The sequence below is a fragment of the Neopsephotus bourkii genome, unplaced genomic scaffold (genome assembly GCF_033783945.1).
Source record: "Neopsephotus bourkii isolate Nb327-2 ecotype Australia unplaced genomic scaffold, CSIRO-AGI_Nbou_v1 NB_1669, whole genome shotgun sequence".
NCBI lineage: Eukaryota > Metazoa > Chordata > Aves > Psittaciformes > Psittacidae > Neopsephotus > Neopsephotus bourkii.
In genome coordinates this window covers 42,816-65,482 of record NW_026902143.1, presented here as the reverse complement: position 1 = coordinate 65,482, position 22,667 = coordinate 42,816, and the positions used below count along the sequence as shown (strand labels likewise).

Here is a 22,667-nt window from a genome sequence, read left to right as displayed (position 1 = left end):
AATCATAAAATAGTTAGGGCTGGAAAAGACCTTAAGATCGTCAAATTCCAACCCCCCTGCCATGGGCAGAGACACTTCACACTGAACCATATCACCCAAGGCCTCGTCCAGCCTGGTCTTGAACACTGCCAGGGATGGAGCATTCACAACCTCCCTGGGCAACCTATTCCAGTGCTTCACCACCCTAACAGGAAAGAATTTCCTCCTTATATATAATCTAAACTTCCCCTGTTTAAGTTTTAACCCGTTACTCCTTGTCCTATCACTACAGTCCCGAATGAAGAGTCCATCCCCAGCATCCCTATAGGCCCCTTTCAGATACAGGAAGGCTCCTATGAGGTCTCCACGAAGCCTTTTTTCCTGGGTGAACAGCCCAACTTTCTCAGCCTGTCTTCATATGGGAGGTGCTCCAGTCCCCTGGTCAACCTCATGGCCCTCCTCTGGACTTGTTCCAACAGTTCCATGTCCTTTTTATGTTGAGGACACCAGAACTGCACACAATACTCCAGGTGAGGTCTCACAAGAGCAGAATAAAGGGGCAGGATCACCTCCTTCGACCTGCTGGCCACGCTCCTTTTGATGCAGCCCAGGATACGGTTGGCTTTCTGGGCTGCAAGCGCACACTGCTGCCTCATGTTCATTTTCTCATCGACCAGCACCCCCAAGTCCTTCTCCGCAGGGCTGCTCTGAATCTCTTCTCTGCCCAACCTGTAGCTGTGCCTGGGATTGCTCCGACCCAGGTGTAGGACCTTGCACTTGGCTTGGTTAAACTTCACGAGGTTGCCATCAGCCCACCTCACAAGCGTGTCAAGGTCGCTCTGGATGGCATTCCTTCCCTCCAGCGTATCAACCGAACCACACAGCTTGGTGTCATTGGCAAACTTGCTGAGGGCGCACTCAATCCCACTGTCCATGTCAGCAACGAAGATGTTAAACAAGTCCGGTCCCAACACTCATCCCTGAGGGACTCCACTCGTTACTGGTCTCTAGCTGGACATTGAGCCATTGACCACAACTCTTTGTGTACAGCCATCCAGCCAGTTCTTTATCCGCTGATTGGTCCTTCCATCAAATTGATGTCTCTCCAATTTGGAGACAAGGATGTTGTGCGAGACACTGTTGAGAGCTTTGCACAAGTCCAGGTAGATCACATCAACTGCTGTACCCCTGTCCATCAGTTCTGTAGTGCCGTCATAGAAGGCCACCAAACTGGTCAGGCAGGATTTCCCCTTAGTGAAGGCATGCTGGTTGTCACGGAGCACCTTGTTGATTTTCATGTGCCTTAGCATGCCTTCCAGGAGAATTTTTCCAGGCACAGAGGTGAGACTGACTGGTCTGTAATTCCCTGGGTCATCCATTTTCCCCTTCTTGAAAATGGGGGGTATATTTCCCTTTTTCCAGTTGTCGGGAACTTCACCTGACTGCCATGATTTTTCAAATATGATGCCAGTGGCTTAGCAACTTCATTTGCCAGCTCCTTCAGGACCCGCGGATGGATTTCATCAGGACCCATGGACTTGTGCACGTTCAGATTTTTAAGATGGTCACAAACCAGTTCCTCCCCTACAGTGGGCCCAAGGTCTTCATTCTCACAGTCCCTGTGTCTGCCTTCCAAGTCTTGGGTGGTGCAGTCAGAGCATTTGCCAGTGAAGACCGAGGCAAAGAAGTCACTGAGAACCTCAGCCTTCTCCAAATCCTGTGTATCTAGTTCACCTGAGAGCTTCCTGAGGGGGCCTACTTTCTCCCTAGTCTGTTTTTTATTTGTTATGTACTTGTAGAATCCCTTCCTGTTATCCTTGATATCCCTAGCCGAGTTTAATTTTAACTGGGCCTTAGCTTTCCTAACCTGGTCCCTAGCTTTCCAGAGAACATCCCTGTACTCTTTGTAGGCCGCTTGTCCTTGCTTCCACTTTTTGTAAGCCTCTTTTTTTCATTTGAATTTTTCTTAGCAGCTCCTTATCCATCCATGGTGGTCTCCTGGCCCTCCTGCTGCACTTCCTTCTAGTTGGGATGCAACACTCCTGAGCTTGTAGCAGGTTATCCTTGAATATCAGCCAAGAGTTTTGACCCCCTTGCTCTCTAGGGCTATATCCCATGGAACCTTACTAAGTAGGTTCCTGAAGAGGCCAAAGTCTGCTCTTTTGAAGTCCAGGGCACTGAGGTTGCTACATGCTCTTCTCACTGTCCTGAGGATCTCAAATTCGACCATCTTGTGGTTGCTGCATCCAGTGCTGCCCTGGAGCGTCACATTTCCAGTGAGCCCTTTCCTCTTGGTGAGCACGAGGTCAAGCATGGCACCTCTCCTTGTTGGCTCCTCTCTTACTTGCAGAAGGAAGTTGTCTTCCACACAGTCGAGGAACCTTAACATCCCACTCTTGTGCAATGCATTTGTTTCCAATAAATAGCTACTACTACTGTACCTCTAATAATGTGGAAAATTCCAGTGAAGTAACAGGTCTTTGATTGGATGTGTTCCTCAGGTAATGTGAACAGACTTTTCTTCCTCAACTATTGAAATAAAACTTTGTATACATAGCTGAGAACAGCATGTTATTTTCAGCAAGGCTTATATTTTAAGCTTACTCAGGAAATGTAAATGTAGTAAAATAACTTAGGTGTTTTTTTCTGTCGTTGTTTTAAGAAAGTCAGACTATGTCGTTTATAGAATGGGATTAGTGGAGACTACCCGTCCTGGCTTCAGCAGTAGCAGTCATTTTTCTCTTTCTTAGTAGCTGGTGCAGTGCTGTTTTCGACTTCAGTCTGAGAACAATGCTTTGAATGCCAGCGTTTTAGTTATTGCTAAGTAATGCTTGCTTCGATCAAGGAGTTTTAGTCTCATGCTCTGCCAGGGAGGAGGGGAAATCCAGAGGAAGCAGAGACAGGACACCTGACCCAATTTAGCCAGAGGGCTATTCTATGCCCCAGAATGTCACGCCCAGTATTTAAATGCTGGGGACTTACGTGGAAGGGCCAGATTGCTGCTTGGGCTGGCTATCTGTCAGCAGGTGGTGAGCAGTTTTTTTTTCTCCCCTTGTTATTTCTCTTTTCATTATTATTATTGGTGGTAGCAGTAGTAGTTTTGTGTTATACCTCAGTTACTGGACTGTTCTTATCTCAACCCATGGGAATTACATTCTTTTCATTCTCCTCCCCATCCCTCCAGAGCAGGGGGATGAAGAAGTGGTGGGAGTGAGCGAATGGCTGCATGGTTCTGAGTTACTGGCTGGTCTTAAACCATGACTTTACCTGATACCAGAGCTGTTTGAAGAACCAAAGCACCTTATCGATGACATTAGACTCCTTTTCTGTGAGTGCACAAATCCTGCTATTTTAGTTTTCAGGGTAAAGCATAGTAAGTAGCTCATTCAGAATTGAGAAAATCTGGCTAGTTCTCCTAATTTGTGAATTAAAGGGAACTTCAAAAGGCTGAGGTCTGCTGGCTTTAAGAATGACTTCATGACCTTAAACCACTACACGTTCTTAACAAATCAAGTGTAAAGGCTTAAGGTATTAGGAGGGACTTATTCCTGCTCTTCCATTTAGTACAGTTAAGGCAGTTCAGTTTGAGCCAATTTGGAAGTGCTTTTTAAATTACTTCAGTTGATTTGTGTTGATCCAGATGAATCTGGATCCAGACAAGTAAAGACAATTGTGCCAGCTGGGATTTTCATATAGAAAGATGCACACAATATTAATTTGCATAAATCTGTGTTAAGCTAATGGCCAGGTAATTTTTTTTTTTTTTTTGCTTTTCTTATTAGCAAAGAGTAATAGAGTTAGTCTGAGGTCAGAGTGTAGCTGAACTAATTGAACAGGCTTATTAAATAAAGATGACAGATAATTTTGGTGTGTGTTCATGCTTCTTCACTATTTGAATTTTATTTAAATCGATGCCCCTTGATTCTCAGTCAGTATTTTCACTTGTTCTCATCCTACTAGTACAAAACATAGGAAATCATTGTCACCGTTCTCCTTTTCCTGATTTAGAGCCTGTTCTTCTAATAATCTTTACCTTTCTGTATGTACATACTATGTGTACATGTATATAAACTATAATCTTTATTTAAATATTGTTCCTTGGGGGAAACCCCAATGATCTTATATCTAAAACTGTGCAAGTAGTGTCTTAAATGTGCTTTAGCTGTCATGGAACAAGAAGTCCAGGGTTGTGGTTTTTTGTTTGGTTTTGTTTGTTTGCTTGTTTTTCATGTGCTTCAAATATCCTGCACTTAGCCTGAAAATAAAAGAAGAAAGATGCCACAGACTTCCTTTAGAAACATGATCTGCAAGTTATTAAAAACAATTCTAATGTAGATATTTTTTCCTCCTAGGTTTTACCAACAGACAGTACCTCTAATACTTAACTTGGATCATCTCTTGTTCATCAGCTTGAAAGTCATAACAGCCCGCAAAACTGACATTTGATCTGAAAGAAAAAGCTGTGACAAATGGACAATATGTCTATTACTAACACACCAACAAGTAATGATGCTTGTCTGAGCATTGTTCACAGCTTGATGTGCCATCGACAAGGTGGAGAGAGTGAAACTTTTGCGAAACGTGCAATTGAAAGTTTAGTTAAAAAGCTGAAGGAGAAAAAAGATGAACTGGATTCTTTGATTACAGCTATAACCACAAATGGAGCTCATCCCAGCAAGTGTGTTACAATACAGAGAACACTGGATGGGAGGCTTCAGGTTAGTACAAGTGAAAATCAGTTGTTGGCTGGGTTTAAACCATGATACCAGTACATGGCACTACTTTGTTTTGGGGTATTTCATAAAACCACATAATTTCTGAGGTTGGAAGAGGCCTCTTGAGCCCATAGTCAAACTGGCATCTAGTCTTGATCATCTAGTCCAACTCCCATGTTTAAGCAAGGTCAAATAGAGCAGGTTACCCAGTACTGTATCCAGTCAGTTTTTGAGTATCTCCAAGGAGGGACACTACAACCTAAATGGGCGACCTGTGCCAGTGCCCAGCCACCCTCACTATGATAAAGTTCTCCCTTATATTTGCGTGGTAATTCTTGTATTTCAGTTTGTGCCCATTGCTGCTTATCCTGTCAATGGATACTACTGAGAAGTATGTGGCTCAGACTTCTTTACCCCCTGACTCCAGTCAGCTATTTATACATGTAGATAAGTTTCCCCCCTTCCCCAGCTTTCTTTTCTCTTGTACTGGAGAGCACAGAACTAGGCTCAACACTACAGATGTGTCCTGCCAGCGCTGAGTAGAGGGGATCACCTCCCTCAACCTGCTGACAGTGCTCTTCCTAATTTCAGGTAGAAATCTCCATAATATTTCAAACTCATCTTAAAAGCAATCACCTTTTATATTCTTCATTTTTAATATGATCAAAGATTATGAAAAATCCACTTTACAATGTCATAAGTCAGATCGTTTTTGCTTTGTTACCTTGCACAGAACACAGCTCGATCCCCTCATGCAATTTCTGTTCATTCCCATGCCTCTTGCCTCTTCTGCACTCCATGGCATGTTTTTAATTTTTTTCTTGGAGATACTGGTCTTTCCTTTGGCTGTTATTATTCAGGGAGCGTAGATATTTCTAAGCTGCATTTTTTTCAGTTGGCTAAACTGGTGTCAGGTGACAAATATGCCTTTTTTTTTATTTCACATAGAAAAAGGCTTTTATTACAGTCTTTCACAGCATGGGAAAGCAGGCATCAGAGAGCAGCATAGAAGTTTTAGTCATAAGGATGCAGTACAGTATATTCATGTACATGTTCCAAACTGCCATGTATGATTTGCAGTGTATCCTATGAAGACAGGCTGAGAGAGCTGGGGGCTACTTTACAACCCTGAGAGGCTCCTCTAGCTGTTTCCTTTCGCAGCTGTTTACCTATTTCTCAGGACTTATCAACAGGAGGAAGGCCCACAATGATTTGAAAGAAGACATCTGGTCCTCTTGTTGCATACCTTCATTACCTTGAGAATCCTTGTAGCCTTGTCCATGACTATGTCTCTATACACAACGCAGTTGTCATGGATGGCAATGTACTTGTTAGAAAGGACAGGTTAGGGAGACGAGGTGTTGGAGTTGCTCTTTATGTGAAAGAACAACTGGAATGTATCAAGTTCTACCTGGGGACAGATCAATGAGTTGAGAGTTTATGGGTGAGAATTAAGGGACAGGCTAATATGAGGAACACTGTTGTGTGTGTTTACTATAGGCCACCTCATCAGGAGGAGGAAGTTGATGAGGTCTTCTATGGGCAGCTGGAAATAGCCTTGCGGTCACAGGGTCTGGTTCTCCTGGGCAACTTCAGCCACCCAGTTATTTGTTGGAGGGATAACAGGGCCCAGCACACACAGCCCAGGCATCTCCTGCAGATCGCTGAAAATAAATAACTTTCTGTTACAAGTGGTGGAGGAGCTAATGAAGAAAGGTGTGTTGCTGGACCTTGTACTAACAAACCAGAAAGGACTGATTGATGACCTAAAGACTCGGGGACAGCCTTGGCTGTAGCGATCATGAGATGGTAGAATTCAGGATCCTGCATGGGGGCAGCAAAACAGTAAGCAGGACTAGAACTCTGGACATCTGGAGAGCTAAATTCAGCCTCTTCAAAGACCTACTTAGAGGAATCCCATGGGATAGGGCTCTAGAAGACAAGGGAGTACAGGAGAGCTGGTCATTTTTTAAGTACCACTTCCTCCAAGCCCAAAACCAGTATATCCTCATGATGAAGAAATTAGGCAAAGCAGGCAGGAGACCTTACATGGATGAGAAGGGAGCTCCTAGTAAACCTTAAGAAGAAAATTTATGGGAGGTAAAAAAGGGGACAGGCCAAGTGGGAGGACAATAGGAACATTGTCAGGGTATGCAGGAATGCGGATGAGGAAGGCCAAAGCCCACAGTAGAGCTGAGTCTGGCAAAGGACATCAAGGACAACAGGAAGGGCTTCTACAAGCATATCAGCAGCAAAAGAAAGATAAGGGAAACTGTGGGGCTGCTGCTGAATCGGATGGGTGTCCTGGTAACAGAAGACATAGAGAAGGCAGAATTACTGAATGCCTTCTTCCCAGACCTCAGAGGTTAGAGATGAAGACAAGAGAAAGGAAGACTTCCCCTGGTTGTAGAGAGTTAGGTTAGGGATGGGCTAGACAGATTTAATATCCATAAATCCATGGGCTAGCTGTCTACCCTAGAAGCATTATTTTTTATTTTCAGTATAATGGATTGATGTTCTTATACCTGTAAATTTCTTATAGTGTAGCTTACTGCCTTGTTCCTTCTCTTCTGGGGCAAAGCTCCATCATCATCCATAGTGGGGAAGGTGACCATACATACTATATTAAGCACAAATTCTGCTTCTGACATTTTGTATCCAGTGTTTTTTCTTAAGAATCACAGTGTTGACTTAACTGTAGCAAAACCGTAATAGAAATTTTTCTGTTGAGTACAGAACTTGGGTAAACTGTATAACTTTTTTTTTTTTCTCCATATTTTGTTGGAGAAAGGTTGTGGTGGTGTTTGTCCTCTTATAGCTTTGCTCCTTACTAAATAAGGTAAAATGTCCTTTTTACAGCTTTGCTCCTTACTAAAAAAAATAAAATATCTTTTAACTGTCCCAATCGACTTTTGTGTCTAACTCTTTAGGTGGCTGGTCGCAAAGGATTTCCTCATGTGATTTACGCTCGTCTGTGGAGGTGGCCTGATCTTCATAAAAATGAACTCAAGCATGTTAAATATTGTCAATATGCTTTTGACTTAAAATGTGACAGTGTCTGTGTAAATCCTTACCATTATGAGCGTGTAGTATCACCTGGCATTGGTAAGTAGACTCTTGATTTAAAATGGAACAGTGGGACTAAAATGTAAAATGTTTTCCTTTTGAGTGTAGAGAATACAGGCCTAAATTAGAAACATTAATTTTTTTAATGATCTAATAATAAATTACTCTCATGCTCTTGTCCATCTTCTTAATGGAATTATTCTTTTACCTTTATTCTAAACTTGAAAGAACAGTTTGTGGCTTTTGCTTAAGCCTTTCTGTTGGTTTGCACCCAGTTCTTGCAGTTAATGTGTACCTTGGGAATAACTTGGCATCGAGATTTGTGATGGAAAGGGTATAATACGTAGAGTCTGTAGTACTAATTTGTAAAGGCTGATAAACTTCATATTAAAAAATAGTTGAAGATCTCTGTGTATATAGTCCTCCACACCCCCTTTTCTTTTTTCTCTTTAAAGATCTCTCGGGACTGACACTACAGAGTTCTGGTAAGTAGTTCTGCTTACTGTTGCATTTCTCTGGGCACAAACTGTTAAACTCTTCAGTATGTATACAGTTTATTCCTGTGTATCTCCTTGGGAGGGTATATAGAGAGCAGATGGAAATACATTTGTCTTTTTGGTTTTGGAAAACCAGAAAAGTAGCATATGAGAAGCAAGTATTGATAAACTCTTTAAATTGAGGCTTCAGCTTAGCTTGTAGGTATGTTCTGTTTTCATTGCCTGCTACTTAAAAACACCAAGAAAAAGGGAAAACAAAAACCTCACTCTTTTATTTAACAAGCAGCATTTAACAAACACATGATAATATATGCACCTGTATGATATACTAATTAATTGGATTGGGAATAATAGATGCTTATGTTTTATTAAGTAGTTTAGCAAGAAAATAATATAAATTCTGTAATTGCTATTGTAATTCTGTATGGCTACGCTGTTAAATATAAGGTAGTGTTATAGTGTCTTTGTGAATCTGATTATTCTAGTCAATTTGGGAGCTGCTTAAAATTACTGAAGGAGCGAATGAAGTTTTTTGTGTTGTGCTCATGAATTATAATTTTCATAGGAGCTTTATTTTATTACTCTTATGCTAGAAATTGGCTTGCTGGCTACTTCATTAACATATATTTAGGTGCTTGATGAAAAGCATGTTTTTCCCTTTTATTAACCATGTCCAATCACTCACTGATGGACTAGAAAACAAAACGTGGTTGGAGTCTACTACTGTGGGACTAAACTGCTTGTTTGATGGCAGTCAGCAAAATAAACAGTTAGCTTTTCCATCCAGTTACACTTCAAAATTTCCTGCTGCTGTCTTGAAGTGTTTATTTGTAATTTAGAGGAGTGCTGTAGCAATGTTTAGATAGGTTAAATACTCCCCCAGTAGTTTTAATAGCATTGCTGTTCCTCAAAAGTAGTAGTGCGATTTGTAGTTAAATCCTGAAAATAGATTTGCTTTGCATGTTTAACCATTTGCTTCTTCACAGCTCCATCAAGCATGCTGGTGAAAGATGAATACGTTAATGACTACGAGGGGCAGCTGTCATTGTCTTCTGCCGAAAGCCATTCAGTCCAAACCATCCAGCATCCACCAAGTAACAGGGCATCTACTGAGCCTTATAGCACCCCAGCCATGTTAGCTCCTGCTGAGGCTAGCACTACCAGCACCACTAATTATCCCAACATTCCTGTGGCTTCAACAAGTAAGATTGTCAAGATTATATGAAGTACTAAACTGAAAATGTGATGGATCAAAGAAAAAGTGTATGTCAGCATGATCTGGGCAGTCTTGTAAGCATTAACATAAGCTTTTGACTTGGAGTATAATTTGAGTAATTTTTCCTGGTGACCTAGTCTTTCTTTAATGAGACTGACACTCCACAAGTGTTACAAGCCTATTTAGATATGCCAGAGATTGGGTGATACCATGTTAAAACAACTGACTGCTGACATAACATTATGGCTATTATTTGAACAACTGCTTTAGGAATGGAAAAAAAATTATTATTCTATTACAACAGCAACCAGGACAACAAACATGTATATTGCTAGGTGGCAGTATCGAGAGGTTTTCAGACAAATCTTTAGCATTCCAGAGCTAACAAAATCAGTCTTTGAGTATTAACTTTAAAGGCTTCTACAAGAATATCAGCAGCAAAAGGAAGATAAGGGAAAATGTGGGGCCGCTGCTGAATCAGGTGGGTGTCCTCGTAACAGAAGACAAGGAGAAGGTGGAATTGCTGAATGCCTTCTTTGGCTCAGTCTTCACTGCTAAGAACGGCCGTCAGGAGTCCCAGACCTTGGAGGTTAGAGATGAAGGCCAGAGAAAGGAAGAATTTCCCCTGGAAGACTTCCCCCTGGTTGTACAGAGTTGGGTTAGGGAGAGGCTAAACAGACTTAACACCCATAAATCCATGGGCCCTGATGGAATGCACCCACGGGGTGTTGAGGGAGCTGGCAGATGTTGTTGCTCTGCCTCTCTCCATCATCTTTGAAAAATCATGGAAAATGGGAGAGGTGCCCAATGACTGGAGGAAGGCCAATGTCACTCCCATCTTCAGAAAGGGTAAGAAGGGGAGGACCTGGGAAACTACTGTCCAGTCAGCATAATCTCCATCCCTGGAAAGGTGATGGAACAGGTCATTCTGGAGGTCATTACCAAGCATGAAGAAGGCGGTGGCTATCAGTAGTAGTCAGCATGGGTTCACCAAGGGGAAATCTTGCTTGAACAATCTAATAGTCTTTTATGATGACATGGCAGGATGGGTTGATGAGGGGAGAGCAGTGGATATTATCTACCTTGACTTCAGCAAGGCTTTTGACACTGTTTCCCATAACATCCTCCTAGGTAAGCTTAGGAAATGTGGGTTAGATGAATAGACAGTGAGGTGGCTGAATGGCAGAGTTCGGTGGGTCGTGATCAATGGAGCAGAATCCAGTTGGAGGCCTGTAGTCAGTGGTGTTCCCCAGGGATCACTATTGGGCCTGGTCTTATTCAACTTGTTTATCAGTGACCTGGATGAAGGGCTAGAGTGTACCCTCAGCAAGCTTGATGATGACATGAAGCTGGGGGAGTAGCTGATAAACCTGAAGGCTGTGCTGTCTTTTAGTGGGACCTTGATAGGCTGGAGAATTGGCAGAGAGTAACCTAATGAGGTTCAACAAGGGCAAGTGTAGGGTACTGCACCTGGGGAGGAAGAGCCCCAAGTACCAGTGCAGGTTGGGGGCTGACCTACTAGAGAGCAGTTCAGATGAGAAGGACCTGGAAGTATTGGCAGGTGACAAGATGACTATGAGCTGTCAGTGTGGCCTTGTGGCAAGGAGGGCCAATAGTATCCTGGGGTGCATTGGGAGAAGCGTGGCCAGCAGGTCGAGGGAGGTGATCCTCCCCCTCTACTCAATCCTGGTGATGTCACATCTGGAGGACTGTGTTCATTTCCGGGCTCTTCAGTACAAGAAAGACAAGGAGCTACTGGAGAGGGTCCAGTAGGAGGCCACAGGGATGATCAGGGGTTTGGAGCATCTCTCTTATGATGAGAGATTGCAGGACCTGGGCCTGTTGAGTCTAGAGAAGAGAAGACTGAGAGGGGATCTCATTAGTGCCATGAACTAAAACACAAGAAGTTTCACCTCAACATGAAGAACTTCTTTATACTGAGGGTAGCAGAGCACTGGAACAGGCTGCCCAGGAGGGTCATGGAGTCTCCCTCTCTGGAGGCATTCCAAACTTGGATGCTTTCCCGTGTAACCTGTTCTAGGTGGCCCTGCCTTGGCCAGGGGGTTGCACTAGATGATCTCCAGAGGTCCCTTCCAAGTCTCATGAATCTGTGATTCTTTGATTTTTATAATGGCCCACTGTACTACCAGAGTGACAACCCTAATTAATATTTTCTGTGTGTATTTGGTACAAGTGGAAGAGTCTGGTTTACCAACAACAAACCTCACTCTTCATTCCAGCAGGACATTAAAGCAGTTACGTACACAGTGTCCTGCAGCCCTAATGTAGGGAAGCCAAGAAGTTTGGAGAGGGGTTTCACACACTCTTTGTCACTTTAATGTCAAAGATGTGTGACTATAGTGGATTTCATCTTAGCAAATTTGAATTGTGGTAGCATGGTGTTTTGAGAATGTTATTTAAGTTTAGCTGACTATTTTGCTGAAACTATTGATGGTTTTGCCAAGTGTCGTGGTTTAAGCCCAGCCGGTAACTCAGAACTCAGCTGCTCATTCACTCCCACCCTTCTTCCTCCCTGCTCCCAGAGGGATGGGGAGGAGAATCAAAAGAATGTAAATCCCACAGGCTAAGAACGGTCCAGTAACTAAGGTATAATACAAAACTGCTACTGCTACCCCCAATAATACTAATAATAAGGGAAATAACAAGGGGAGAGAATACAGTTGCTCACCACCCGACTGATACCCAGCCCAACCGGAGCAGCGATCTGAGCCTTCCAGGTAACTCCCCCCAGTTTATATACTGGGCATGATGGTATGCAATACCCCTTTGGCTATTTTGGGTCAGGTGTCCCGTCTCTGCTTCCTCAAGGCTTCCCCTCCTCACTGGCAGAGCACGAGACTGAAAGAGTCCTTGATTGAAGTAAACTTTACTTAGCAACAACTAAAAATACATGATAAGACACCAATGTTCTCAGACTAAAGCCAAAAACACAGCACTGCACCAGCTACTAAGGAGAAAAATGCCTTCTACAGCTGAACCCAGGACACCAAGCTAAGATATGACATCTCTCTCCAGCAGAGAGAACAGGATAGGTGGTTTAATTTTATTGCCTTTGTATAACAGTTTATAGTCAGTAACTTTTTCTCATCAGTGCTATAATTGTTGGAGCCCAGTGGACAGGAAAAAGCTTGGATTTTAGGTTTTAGTTCAAGTTTTCAATGTGTGAAGTTCTGCTAGCTACACCAGTCTGAGAGTGCAAATGTACTTGTGAAACTCCTGATCAGTTTAGTGTTAATGGCTGAGTTGAAGCCTTTTAAAATCAAATTCTGTTAACCTTTTCTGGAATATCTGTACTTTTACTTTAAAGCTTAGAGAATTCTTGAAGTATTTATTTGGGAGGAAAAAAAAAAAACAACCCAGCAACTTTCTCAGGAGGGAGTCCAGTGATGTGTGCAGCCCTGTTCAAGTGCTATTTTAAAATACCGTTCAGTATATGTTTTAAAGAATGTAAATTTAAGTGAATGTCTTCCTTAGGAACAGTAGTTACAACATGCTGAAAAAAATCGACTTAATGGACCTACTGTTGGCCTGTTTGTATTCATACCAAATCTACTTCAGCTATGTTATTCAATAAAACCTGTAACATCTCTTCTTTCCTTTTAAGCTGAAAAGAGATGCGAACGACACAAAGATGCGGTTGATGAACAGAGTTCTCTGCATACTTGTAAAATATTAAGGATGTCAGAGTCAAAATTAGCTGATGCAGAGCATGTTGCTTCAAGTTTCCTAAGACACTGGAAGATGGGAAAAAATACTGAAACCAAACTTGTAGGAACCGTGTCATGCAGTACCCGTAGTTGGGTGCATTTTACTACCCAGTAGTGTTGAGCTCGCTCTTCTTAATTGAAATTGTTGAATGTTCACAAATAGGTAGTCTTCTTTTACCAGGTCAACCTATCAGTATATTGACAGGTAGCCATAGTGATGGACTCTTAGAGATTGCTTCAGGGCCTCAGCCAGGAACTCCGCAGAATGGGTTTACAGCTCAGCCAGCTACTTACCATCACAGTGAGTATATACATATGTGCACTCTCAGTTTTCTAAAACCAGTTTCCAAATGTTCAGGAGAAATAGAGGATTAGAATTGAGATGTGGAAAAACCCCCTTAACCAACTGCTCCTTTCTCTTTCTAGATAGTACTACAACTTGGACTGGGAGTCGGACGGCAGCCTACACACCTACCATGCCTCACCACCAGAATGGCCATCTTCAGCATCATCCACCTATGCATCCTGGACATTACTGTAAGTAGTACAGATTTTCACATTGCTTACTTTGTTTTCAATTTTGTTGAATCGTCCCTTGTGATGATTCTTTACCCCCAAATCCTTTTTTGTTACAGAACTACCATTACTGTGTTTAGTATATTCTGACAAATAAGTATCAGAGCTTAATAGACTACTTTCCTCTGTTAAAGCAGCAGAGATTAGAAATCCAGGTAGCTATAGTGATACCATCTATATTATAGATGTCTTACTATCTAACAAAATTATAATTTCCCTTCTAAACCTGTTTTTTAAAGCTTTGCAGTCTTGTTTTATTTCCTTTGAGGCAAATGAAGTTGATTCAGAATATGTTGTTTGGATATTTTTCTTTTAAGTATATGCATTATAAGAGTATTATGCAAAAAAAATCCCACCCAAACACAAGCTTTTCTAAATTTTGTGGCAAAAGGCTAAACAGTTCTTTATTTCCTAATATAGTATTTAACCAGATCACCTGTTTGCAGCCGCCTTTGTTAGTGGAGGGGAGAATGCACTGTGAGTTAATGTTAGAATGGCTTTTCACCTTGTCTCTTCCCAAGAAAATTGTAGTTTAGATACGGTTATTAAGTTACATTATTTTGTTCTGTCATGATCCCGCTTAATTTATCTTACATTTTGGAAGTACCAGGATATAAAACTTTAGTGGTGTTGTAGATATTCTATAAATGCTTCTGAGTGCATGTGTCTGCATAATTAATATTTGTAACTGGCTGGTGATACCACAAAGAGCTTATCTTGGCTGCTGCCATTTTCCCTTCAGATAGTGGCATGTTTTGACACCTACCAATGTTGTGCCTGTTTGGACATCTTATCGCAAAAGCCGCTGTTATAATACTATGTTTAAGTCTTACGTTTTTTGTTCTCTGCTGTCTGTAAAGGACCTAGTTAGTTTATAAAAGTGGAGAGGATAAGCTGACTGATACCAAGACAGTATTCAGTTTTGGGTTTCTGGTTTTGGTTTGTTTTGTTTTTTTTTTATTTGCTTGTGAGTTGGTTTTTTTGGGGGGCATGGGGGTGTGTGTGGGTGTTTTTGTTTGTTGGTTTGTTTTTTTGTGGGATTTTGGTGGTTTTCTTGTTTGTTTTTTTTGTTTGTTTGTTAAGAAAATGAGTTCTCTAGGGCTTTTTTCAGTCTTCAGGGAGTGTTTCCCATGGTCAAGTCCACAGCATGCAGGGCAACTTATTCTGTGATTGATAAATTATGAGGTGTGGTTTCTGACAGATGTATATCACATGCCTCCATACAGTTGTCATGCTTTAAGCCCAGCCGGTAACTTGGAAGAACCATAAAGCTGCTTGCTCACTTCCCCCCACCACCCCAAGTCCCTCGGCAGGATGGGGAGGAGAACTGAAAGATGGCAAACCCTATGGGTTGAGATGAGAACAGTCCAATAAATAAAGTATAATATAAAAGTACTACTAATAATAATTATATGGGAAGTAACAGGAGGAGAGAATATAAAAAAGGGGGGAAAAAAACCCAATAAACACAAGTGATGCATAATCCACACACCCACCAATACCCAGCCTGACCCGAACAGCAATTGGTCCCTTCCAGGTAACTCCCCCCACTTTATATACTGGGCATTACGTGCTGTGGTATGGAATACCCCTTTGGCTAGTGTGGGTCAGGTGTTCTGTCTCTGCTCCCTCCCAGATTCTTGTGCCCCTCCTCACTTTCAGAGCATGAGACTGAAAACGTCCTTGATTGGAGTAAGAGTTACTTAGCAACAACTAAGAACATTGGTGTGTTATCAGTGTTGTTGTCAGACTAAAGTCAAAAACACAGCACTGCACTAGTAACTAAGGAGAAAAATAGCTGTTACAGCTGAACCCAGGACAAGAATGATTCTTTCCTTGCCCAATTTGGGGGCAGATGTGAAGTTTAAGTCCTATTTCTGTTACATCTCTGCTAAATCTGGTTTCTGCTCTCTCCTGGTGCTGGGTCTGGCTTGAGCAGCATGCAGCCTTTCTTTCTGGGATACTAATAGAGCTCTTTGCTCTACTTGACTCCTGAGTTTTTAGGAAACCTTTATGAGTGTAATTTTCTGTGAGCGTTTTTCTCCCCTGTCAGATTTTGCCAAGTGATTCAGAAATTGAGTTTTTTAACATGTGGTATCCTCAAAAGTCTTTTTTTGTAGGAAAACAAGAAAGAAACCCTTATTATTCCTCATGTAAAGCAAATTGCATGTTTTCTTTTAAAGGGCCAGTTCACAATGAACTTGCATTCCAGCCTCCTATATCAAATCATCCTGGTAAGCAGAATCTAACATGTAATGCTAATATTGTGGAAGCTGCTAACTTTCTGGTTTAAGTCTGGGTTGGGGTACTTTTATTGGCTTGGAGTTGTTGTTGTTTTGTTTTGTTTCTGTAGGTTTTGTTTTGGGGTTTGTTTTTTTTTGGGGGGGAGTGTAATTTTGTTTGTTGGTTTGGTTTTGTTAGTTTGGTGTTTATTTTGTATCAAGTACTCTGAAATTTGTGAGATACATATTCAGAAGGGGAGAAAGGAAGGAGAAGGAACCATTTTGTGACAGAGAAAACTGACTTCACCTAGAAGGTAGTTTCTCTTACATCTTAAACCACATCTGTTTCAGAGTTAGTTTCTGTCAGCCTAGCCATGAATAGACATGTAGAATCATTGAATGATTTGGGTCGGAAGTGACCTTAAAGCTCATCTAGTTCCAACCCCCTGCTATATGCAGGGATGCCTTCTACTAGACCAGGTTGCTCAAAGCCCAATCCAACCCGTCCTTGGACGCTTCCAGGGCTGGGGAAGCCACAGCTTCTTTGGGCTCCCTGTATATGTATTACTTATGCTAAGGGAGGACAAAATCAAGCAATAGTCATAAGGTGTAGGAATGCAGATGACTTGCAAAATGTAACCGGAATAATAAACTGTACAAAGACCTATGAGGTCATAACTACAAAACCCGCTTTTATTGGTATGTGCTCAAATAAAAGCAACAAGTCTGTGTTCACTGTAGAATGTTGTGGTTTTCTGTGCTAGCAGACATGTCTTTGTCTATCGGAACTTGCTTATATGAATGTGCACTCTTACTCTGAATGACAAATGCAGTTGCAGAAGGCTTAATTGATTGTCTGGAATGGGTTTATAGGGGTTTTTTTCTGCCTTTCAGTGAATTAATAGTATATATTCTTTAGCTCCAGAATATTGGTGTTCAATCGCATATTTTGAAATGGATGTACAAGTTGGAGAAACATTTAAGGTCCCTTCAAGCTGTCCAATTGTTACTGTTGATGGATATGTGGATCCTTCTGGAGGAGATCGTTTTTGCCTGGGCCAGCTTTCCAACGTGCATAGAACAGAAGCTATTGAGAGAGCAAGGTATTCTGCAGAGCCCAAAAGCTCCAGCTGTCTGTGGTATTTGATAACATCTTGTTTTCCCTTCAGTGTGTGCTTCCCTTTGAAAATTACAGTTTGGTATGTTTCTTTTAACTGAATTAACCTATAGTTAATAGATATAAAAAAGATACATACTCTGTATAGTCCGCTATACAGAGTATATCTTTTTAAGCCACTACTGTAATACGTTCAAAATGTGACCTGTGTGACAAAGACCTTCAGTGCTTTGCCATAGCATGTTGTTTTTCATTGCTCTCAAAGGTTGTGCCATCCAGGAAAAATTAGCAACTTGTGCCATTATTATAGAATCCTAGAATGCTTAGGGTTGGAAGGGACCTTAATGATCATCCAGATCCAACCCTCCTGTCCTGAGCAGGGGCACCTTCCACTAGACCAGGTTGCTCAAAGCCCCATCCAACCCAGCCTTGAACACTGCCAGAGTTGGGGCAGCCACAGGTTCTCTGGGAAACATGTGCCAGTGTCTCGCCACCCTCACAGGGAATAATTTCTTCCTAATGTCTAGTATAAATTCACCCTCTTTCAGTTAAAAGCCATTTCCCATTGTCCTGTCACTACAGGCCCTTGTAAAAAGCCCCTCTCCAGGTTTCTTATAGGCTCCCTTTAGCTATTGGAAGAATGTTATAAGGTCTCCATGCAGCCTTCTCCAGGCTGAGGAAGCCCAACTCTCAGCCTGTCTTCATAGGAAAGGTGCTCCAGCCCTTAAAGCATCTTCATGGCCCTCCTCTGTACTCACTGAAGCAGGTCCACATATCTCTTATGGGGGCCCCAGAGCTGGGGTCTCACGAGAGCAGAGGGGAAAAATCACCTCCCTTGACCTGCTGGCCACGCTCCTTTTGAAGCAGCCCTGAATGCAGTTGGCTTTCTGGGCTGCAAGTGCACACTGCTGGCTCATGTTGAGCTGCTTGTCAGTCAACACCCCCAAGTCCTTCTCCTCATGGCTGCTCTCAATCCAGTCTCTGCCCAGCCTGCAGTTGTGCTTGGGATTGTCCCGACCCAGGTGCAGGACCTTGCATTTGGCCTTCTTGAACTTCATGAGGTTTGCACTGGCTCACCTCTCCAGCCTGTCAAGGTCCCTCTGGATGGCATCCCTCCAGTGTGTTGACTTCACCACACAGCTTGGTGTCATCAGTAAACTTGCTGAGGGTGCACTCAATCACACTGTCCATGTTGCTGACAAAGATGTTGAGCAGCACCAGTCCCAATGCTGACCCCTGAGGGACATTGATTGTTACTGGTCTCCATTTGTTCATTGAGCCGCTGACCACAACTTTCTACATGTGGCCATCCAGCCAGTTCTTTATGTGTGTGGTGGTCTATCCATCAAATTTGTCTCACCAGTTTAGAGACAAGGGTGTTGTGCTGTTACCATAAAAGTTAGTCAGAGATTTGCCTATACCACATTGGCCTTTTTAGTCATCAGCACGCTTGTAGTAAACGTGGGTAAAGCCCTTCCCAAATCTTTGTTTGCGAAGTCAAGCCATGATGATGATGATAGTCAGAGAAACTCTCTAAGACTCAATTGGGAGTTTTAGAAAGCAGCATTCTTTATTGTAGCGCTGGGTGCACACATTAATCATTTTGCAAAGGTGAGTTCACCCGTTACTCGCCAGCAGCAGTTATATATTTATCGTACTTGTGCATATTTACAGCTTTTCTATGAAATTATTTACATATTCATGAGACTTCCAGGAACTAATTATAACATGTGCATTCTATTTACACGTGTGTTTTCTTGCTGAGTGGGGGTCTCTGGTGGTCGCTGATGGTCTTCCTCCTTGTGTTTACTGAATGACCTCAGTGCTTGTGCATGCTCAGAAGGTCCTAGTACTGAGTTAGCAACTGGTATGTCCTTGCTTCTGTTCTGTTCCATGTTGAGCGCTGGAGAAAACCCCAGTGTCGGACCCTGTTTTGTTCATAATCCTAAGAGTGAAATTAAGATGCAAATGAGGTCAAGTACCGTAATTTGATTTATTGCAAAAAGACAATTACTATAAAAAAGGGAAATTATTGTAATAAAGGGGATAGCAATAGGACAGCTTGGGGGGAAAAAAGAGAAAAGAAGCTAGGATCCGGGCTGCAGAGAGAGAGGGAGGTAGTCATCACTATGGATCCAGCGGTGTCCTGGGGATCCGTCGTCATCTGAGGTGGTGGGAGTCCTCCAGGGTCCATAGTCAGTGTCACAGCAGAGCGTCTCCAAGAGTCTGTAGTAGTCGTTGGAGGTGGGTGTCCTCGAGGAGGTGTCCTTCCGGAGTTGTCCCCTTAAAGGTACGTTCATGTAGCTGCCCTGATGGAGTTGCCCACATGGCGATGTCTCTTTGAAGGTGTGCTTCTGGAGTTGTCCTCACATGGCGATCTCTTCTTTTGGTGATTACCTTTTCCCCCCTTTATAACGAGCTGGGGAGGGGGGGGGAGCACCTCTGTTCTTAATGTGACATATTGCACATTCCTGGTGGACCAGTTTCGCTGGTCTTGCAGCCAGCTCTTCAGCTGCACCTGTCTGCAGCAGTTCTTGGGATAATGGGCAGCACTTCCTCACACCAATCCTTGGGATAATGGACAGATGAGTCTTATCTCAGTTCTTTCCCACTCATCTCTGGGGCAATGGATGGTGGAGACACCATTCAGCTCCTCACACCCTTTTCCCAGGCAATTGCCAGATTTGATTGGCCCTTTGGAGCCACTTCCCTTTGACTGGGGGGATTGATGGCAAAAAAAACCAACAACAACAAAACAACAAACTACCTGTGCTCCAGCATCCCTTGCCACCGCTCCCAGTGCTCTGTAATCTTTGATAGTCCTCACACTACTCCTGGTTCTATCTGCGGTGCCTATGTGAAACAGCAGCAGTGGGTAATAGTCAGTGGGCTGTATGAAGCTTGGTAGTCTCTCTGTGGCATTGTTAGCGTAGGAACAAACACATAACCACCGGAATGGTTATATGAGGTGCTTTATTGCAGCGCTGGGAAACCAGGGGTACGCACCCAAATCTGGTTCCAACCTCGTCACATCGTGTTCGCAATTTATGCACATTTAGCACGAGTTACAACATTAGCTAATGCATATGCATTAAGGATTGCCACATCAGAAATGTTACATCATCAGCCTCTTCTACGCTTGCGCAGCCCCTCTGGTGGTCGTCTGGTGATCGTTCCGATGAAGTAAGGAGTCTTCCTCAGATGAAGTAAGAAGTCTTCCTCGGGTTGTCCTCTTCACCTTTCCCTTACTGGGACATATCCCAACCCTTGTGTGGATGCTAGCATTTTCTCCTCAGCTTCTGGTATGCTCTTCTGGCTACCTCATGCATAGGTTCTGCTTGGGTCATCATCATGGCTTGACTTCGCGAACGAAGATTTGGGAAGGGCATTTACCCATGCTTACTACAAGCGCGCTGATGACTAAGAAGGCCAATGTGGGATAGGCAAATCCGGCTACAAAAAGCACAGCAGATGGTCTCCTTGGGTGAAACAGGTGGGGCGTGATTCTTCCTGTGTTGTCTTTTCTCCTCGAGACTAGTTCTTCGTGAACTCTCAAAGGAGTCAGCGGCATTATGTATGGTGTGCCTCCAAGTCTCCCGATTGGAGGCCAAGGTGGATCACTGATGGTAGTCAATATGGCCAAGGCTAAGGTATTGTTTCAGGGAGTCCTTATATCTCTTCTTTGGGGCACCTCTCTTGCGGCTACCGGTGGCAAGTTCACCGTAAAATACGATCTTGGGGAGGAGGTGATCCTTCATTCTAGAGACGTACCCTGCCCAGCGCAGCTGCAATTTCAGCAATGTGGCCTTGATGCTGGTGACCCCTGTCTGTTCGAGGACAGTGACATTAGACACATAGTCAGTCCAATGGATGTTTATAATTGTACGGAGGCAGCGCTGATGAAAGCGTTCCAGGAGTCGCAGGTGATGACGGTAGATGACCCATGATTCAGACCCATATAAAAGAGTAGACAATACAATGGCTCTGTAGACACTGATCTTTGTACTTTTCTTCAGGTGTTTATTACACCAGACTCTTTTATGGAGTTTTCCAAAGGCTCCATATGCCTTTGCTATTCTGTTGTCTATCTCTTTGTCGATCGTGGCATCCGAGGAAATGATGCTTCCCAGATAGCTGAACTGCTGAACTGTCTTAAGCTCTGACTCGCCGATGGTAATATGGGGATGGCGATAATCTTCTTGCGGTGCAGGTTGGTAGAGGACTACTGTCTTCTTCAAGCTGACTTCCAGCCCAAAAACCTCAGCCGCCTCCGCAAAGCAAGATGTTAAACGCTGCAGAGCTGCTTCTGTGTGGGCAACAAGGGCAGCATCATCAGCAAAGAGCAGTTCACGGACAAGATGGTTTAGGGTCTTAGTGTGGGCCTTCAGTCGCCTTAGATTGAATAGGCTACCATCGGTACGGTATCGAATATAAATGCCGTCTTGTTCGTAGAGGTCTGCTGTAGCCCTTTGGAGCATCATGCTGAAGAAGATTGTGAATAAGGTCGGTGCGAGAACGCAACCTTGTTTCACACCATTGGTTATTGGGAAAGGCTCAGAGAGTGCATCACCATACCTGACTTGGCCTTGCTGATCCTCATGTAACAGAATAATCATTTTCAGGAACTTGGGGGGACAACCTAATCGTTCTAAGATCTGCTTGGGTATAGTCTCCAGTACATACTTTTCTAAATCCACCCATAAATCCACCCGTACACCTTCCACCATATATGGTTATGCTATTAAGACTACCATTGCAACACTGGTTACAGAGCAGCCGTGATACAAAACTGCAAAGTTACAAAATTTTCTAATATACAAAATCCCACTATTGATTTATAAATTTCTCAAACATAATCATTTCTTCTATTTTATACAATTGTTTTATCATAAAAACTTCGCCCTTTTCCAACATTTCCCCCCTTTGAAAATACTTCACTTAATTTAAGTATTTTCACTCTCTTAGGTAGCAGTTTCCTGATAAGTAGGAGAAGGTGTCAGATATTTTGAGTGGTCTCTGGTCACTGCCCCTATAATTCGATGAGTCCATGCACCATTTTGGGCTATTTCCTTTCGGATGCAAAGATACATTACATAGATAATCAGAAACACAATCAGTATCATGATTACAGTCTGCACAAGGGAACGGACCCATCCCATGAGGTGAAGGCCCAAATCATCAAAAAGCTCCCCGATCCAATTTTGTTCAATATATTCTTTTTCTTTTTCTGTTTCCTGTTCCAACTTTGGTTAACTGAGAAATATCGTGTTCTATGTCTGCAGTCACATTGGGAATGCGAACGCAGCAATGGTCCACTCTGTCTTTCAAATATCCACAGACACCGTGCTCTTTAAGTAACAACATGTCTAATGCTATTCTGTTCTGCAAGGTCATTTTGGTTGTTGCTTGTAATTGTAAATTTAAATCTCTAAACCCTTTGTTATTCTGGCTAGTCTCTCTGTTTGACCAATCAGATTATAAATCATTTCTCTATTTCGATATGATGCTACCTGAGCAAATAAAGATTCCATAGCCCATCCTATTTTAGTTC

The 22,667-nt window shown here is 42.8% G+C and overlaps 1 protein-coding gene across 6 annotated transcripts in view; it reads left to right on the top strand.

Moving 5' to 3' along the window:
* Positions 1 to 22,667, top strand: part of LOC133224285 (mothers against decapentaplegic homolog 4-like) — a 55,288-nt gene that overhangs the window by 17,747 nt on the left and 14,874 nt on the right. For 2 of the 6 annotated variants that reach the window (XM_061375686.1, XM_061375687.1), the window contains exons 2-10: positions 4,332 to 4,697; positions 7,625 to 7,799; positions 8,216 to 8,245; positions 9,244 to 9,459; positions 13,383 to 13,502; positions 13,628 to 13,738; positions 14,198 to 14,254; positions 15,961 to 16,011; positions 16,919 to 17,102. In XM_061375686.1, coding sequence (XP_061231670.1) covers positions 4,449 to 4,697; positions 7,625 to 7,799; positions 8,216 to 8,245; positions 9,244 to 9,459; positions 13,383 to 13,502; positions 13,628 to 13,738; positions 14,198 to 14,254; positions 15,961 to 16,011; positions 16,919 to 17,102 — 1,193 coding nt within the window. In that variant the 5' untranslated portion in view covers positions 4,332 to 4,448. The remainder of the gene's footprint in view (positions 1 to 4,331; positions 4,698 to 7,624; positions 7,800 to 8,215; positions 8,246 to 9,243; positions 9,460 to 13,382; positions 13,503 to 13,627; positions 13,739 to 14,197; positions 14,255 to 15,960; positions 16,012 to 16,918; positions 17,103 to 22,667) is intronic. The other 4 variants (XM_061375688.1, XM_061375690.1, XM_061375689.1 and 1 more) reach the window with 4 other exon arrangements.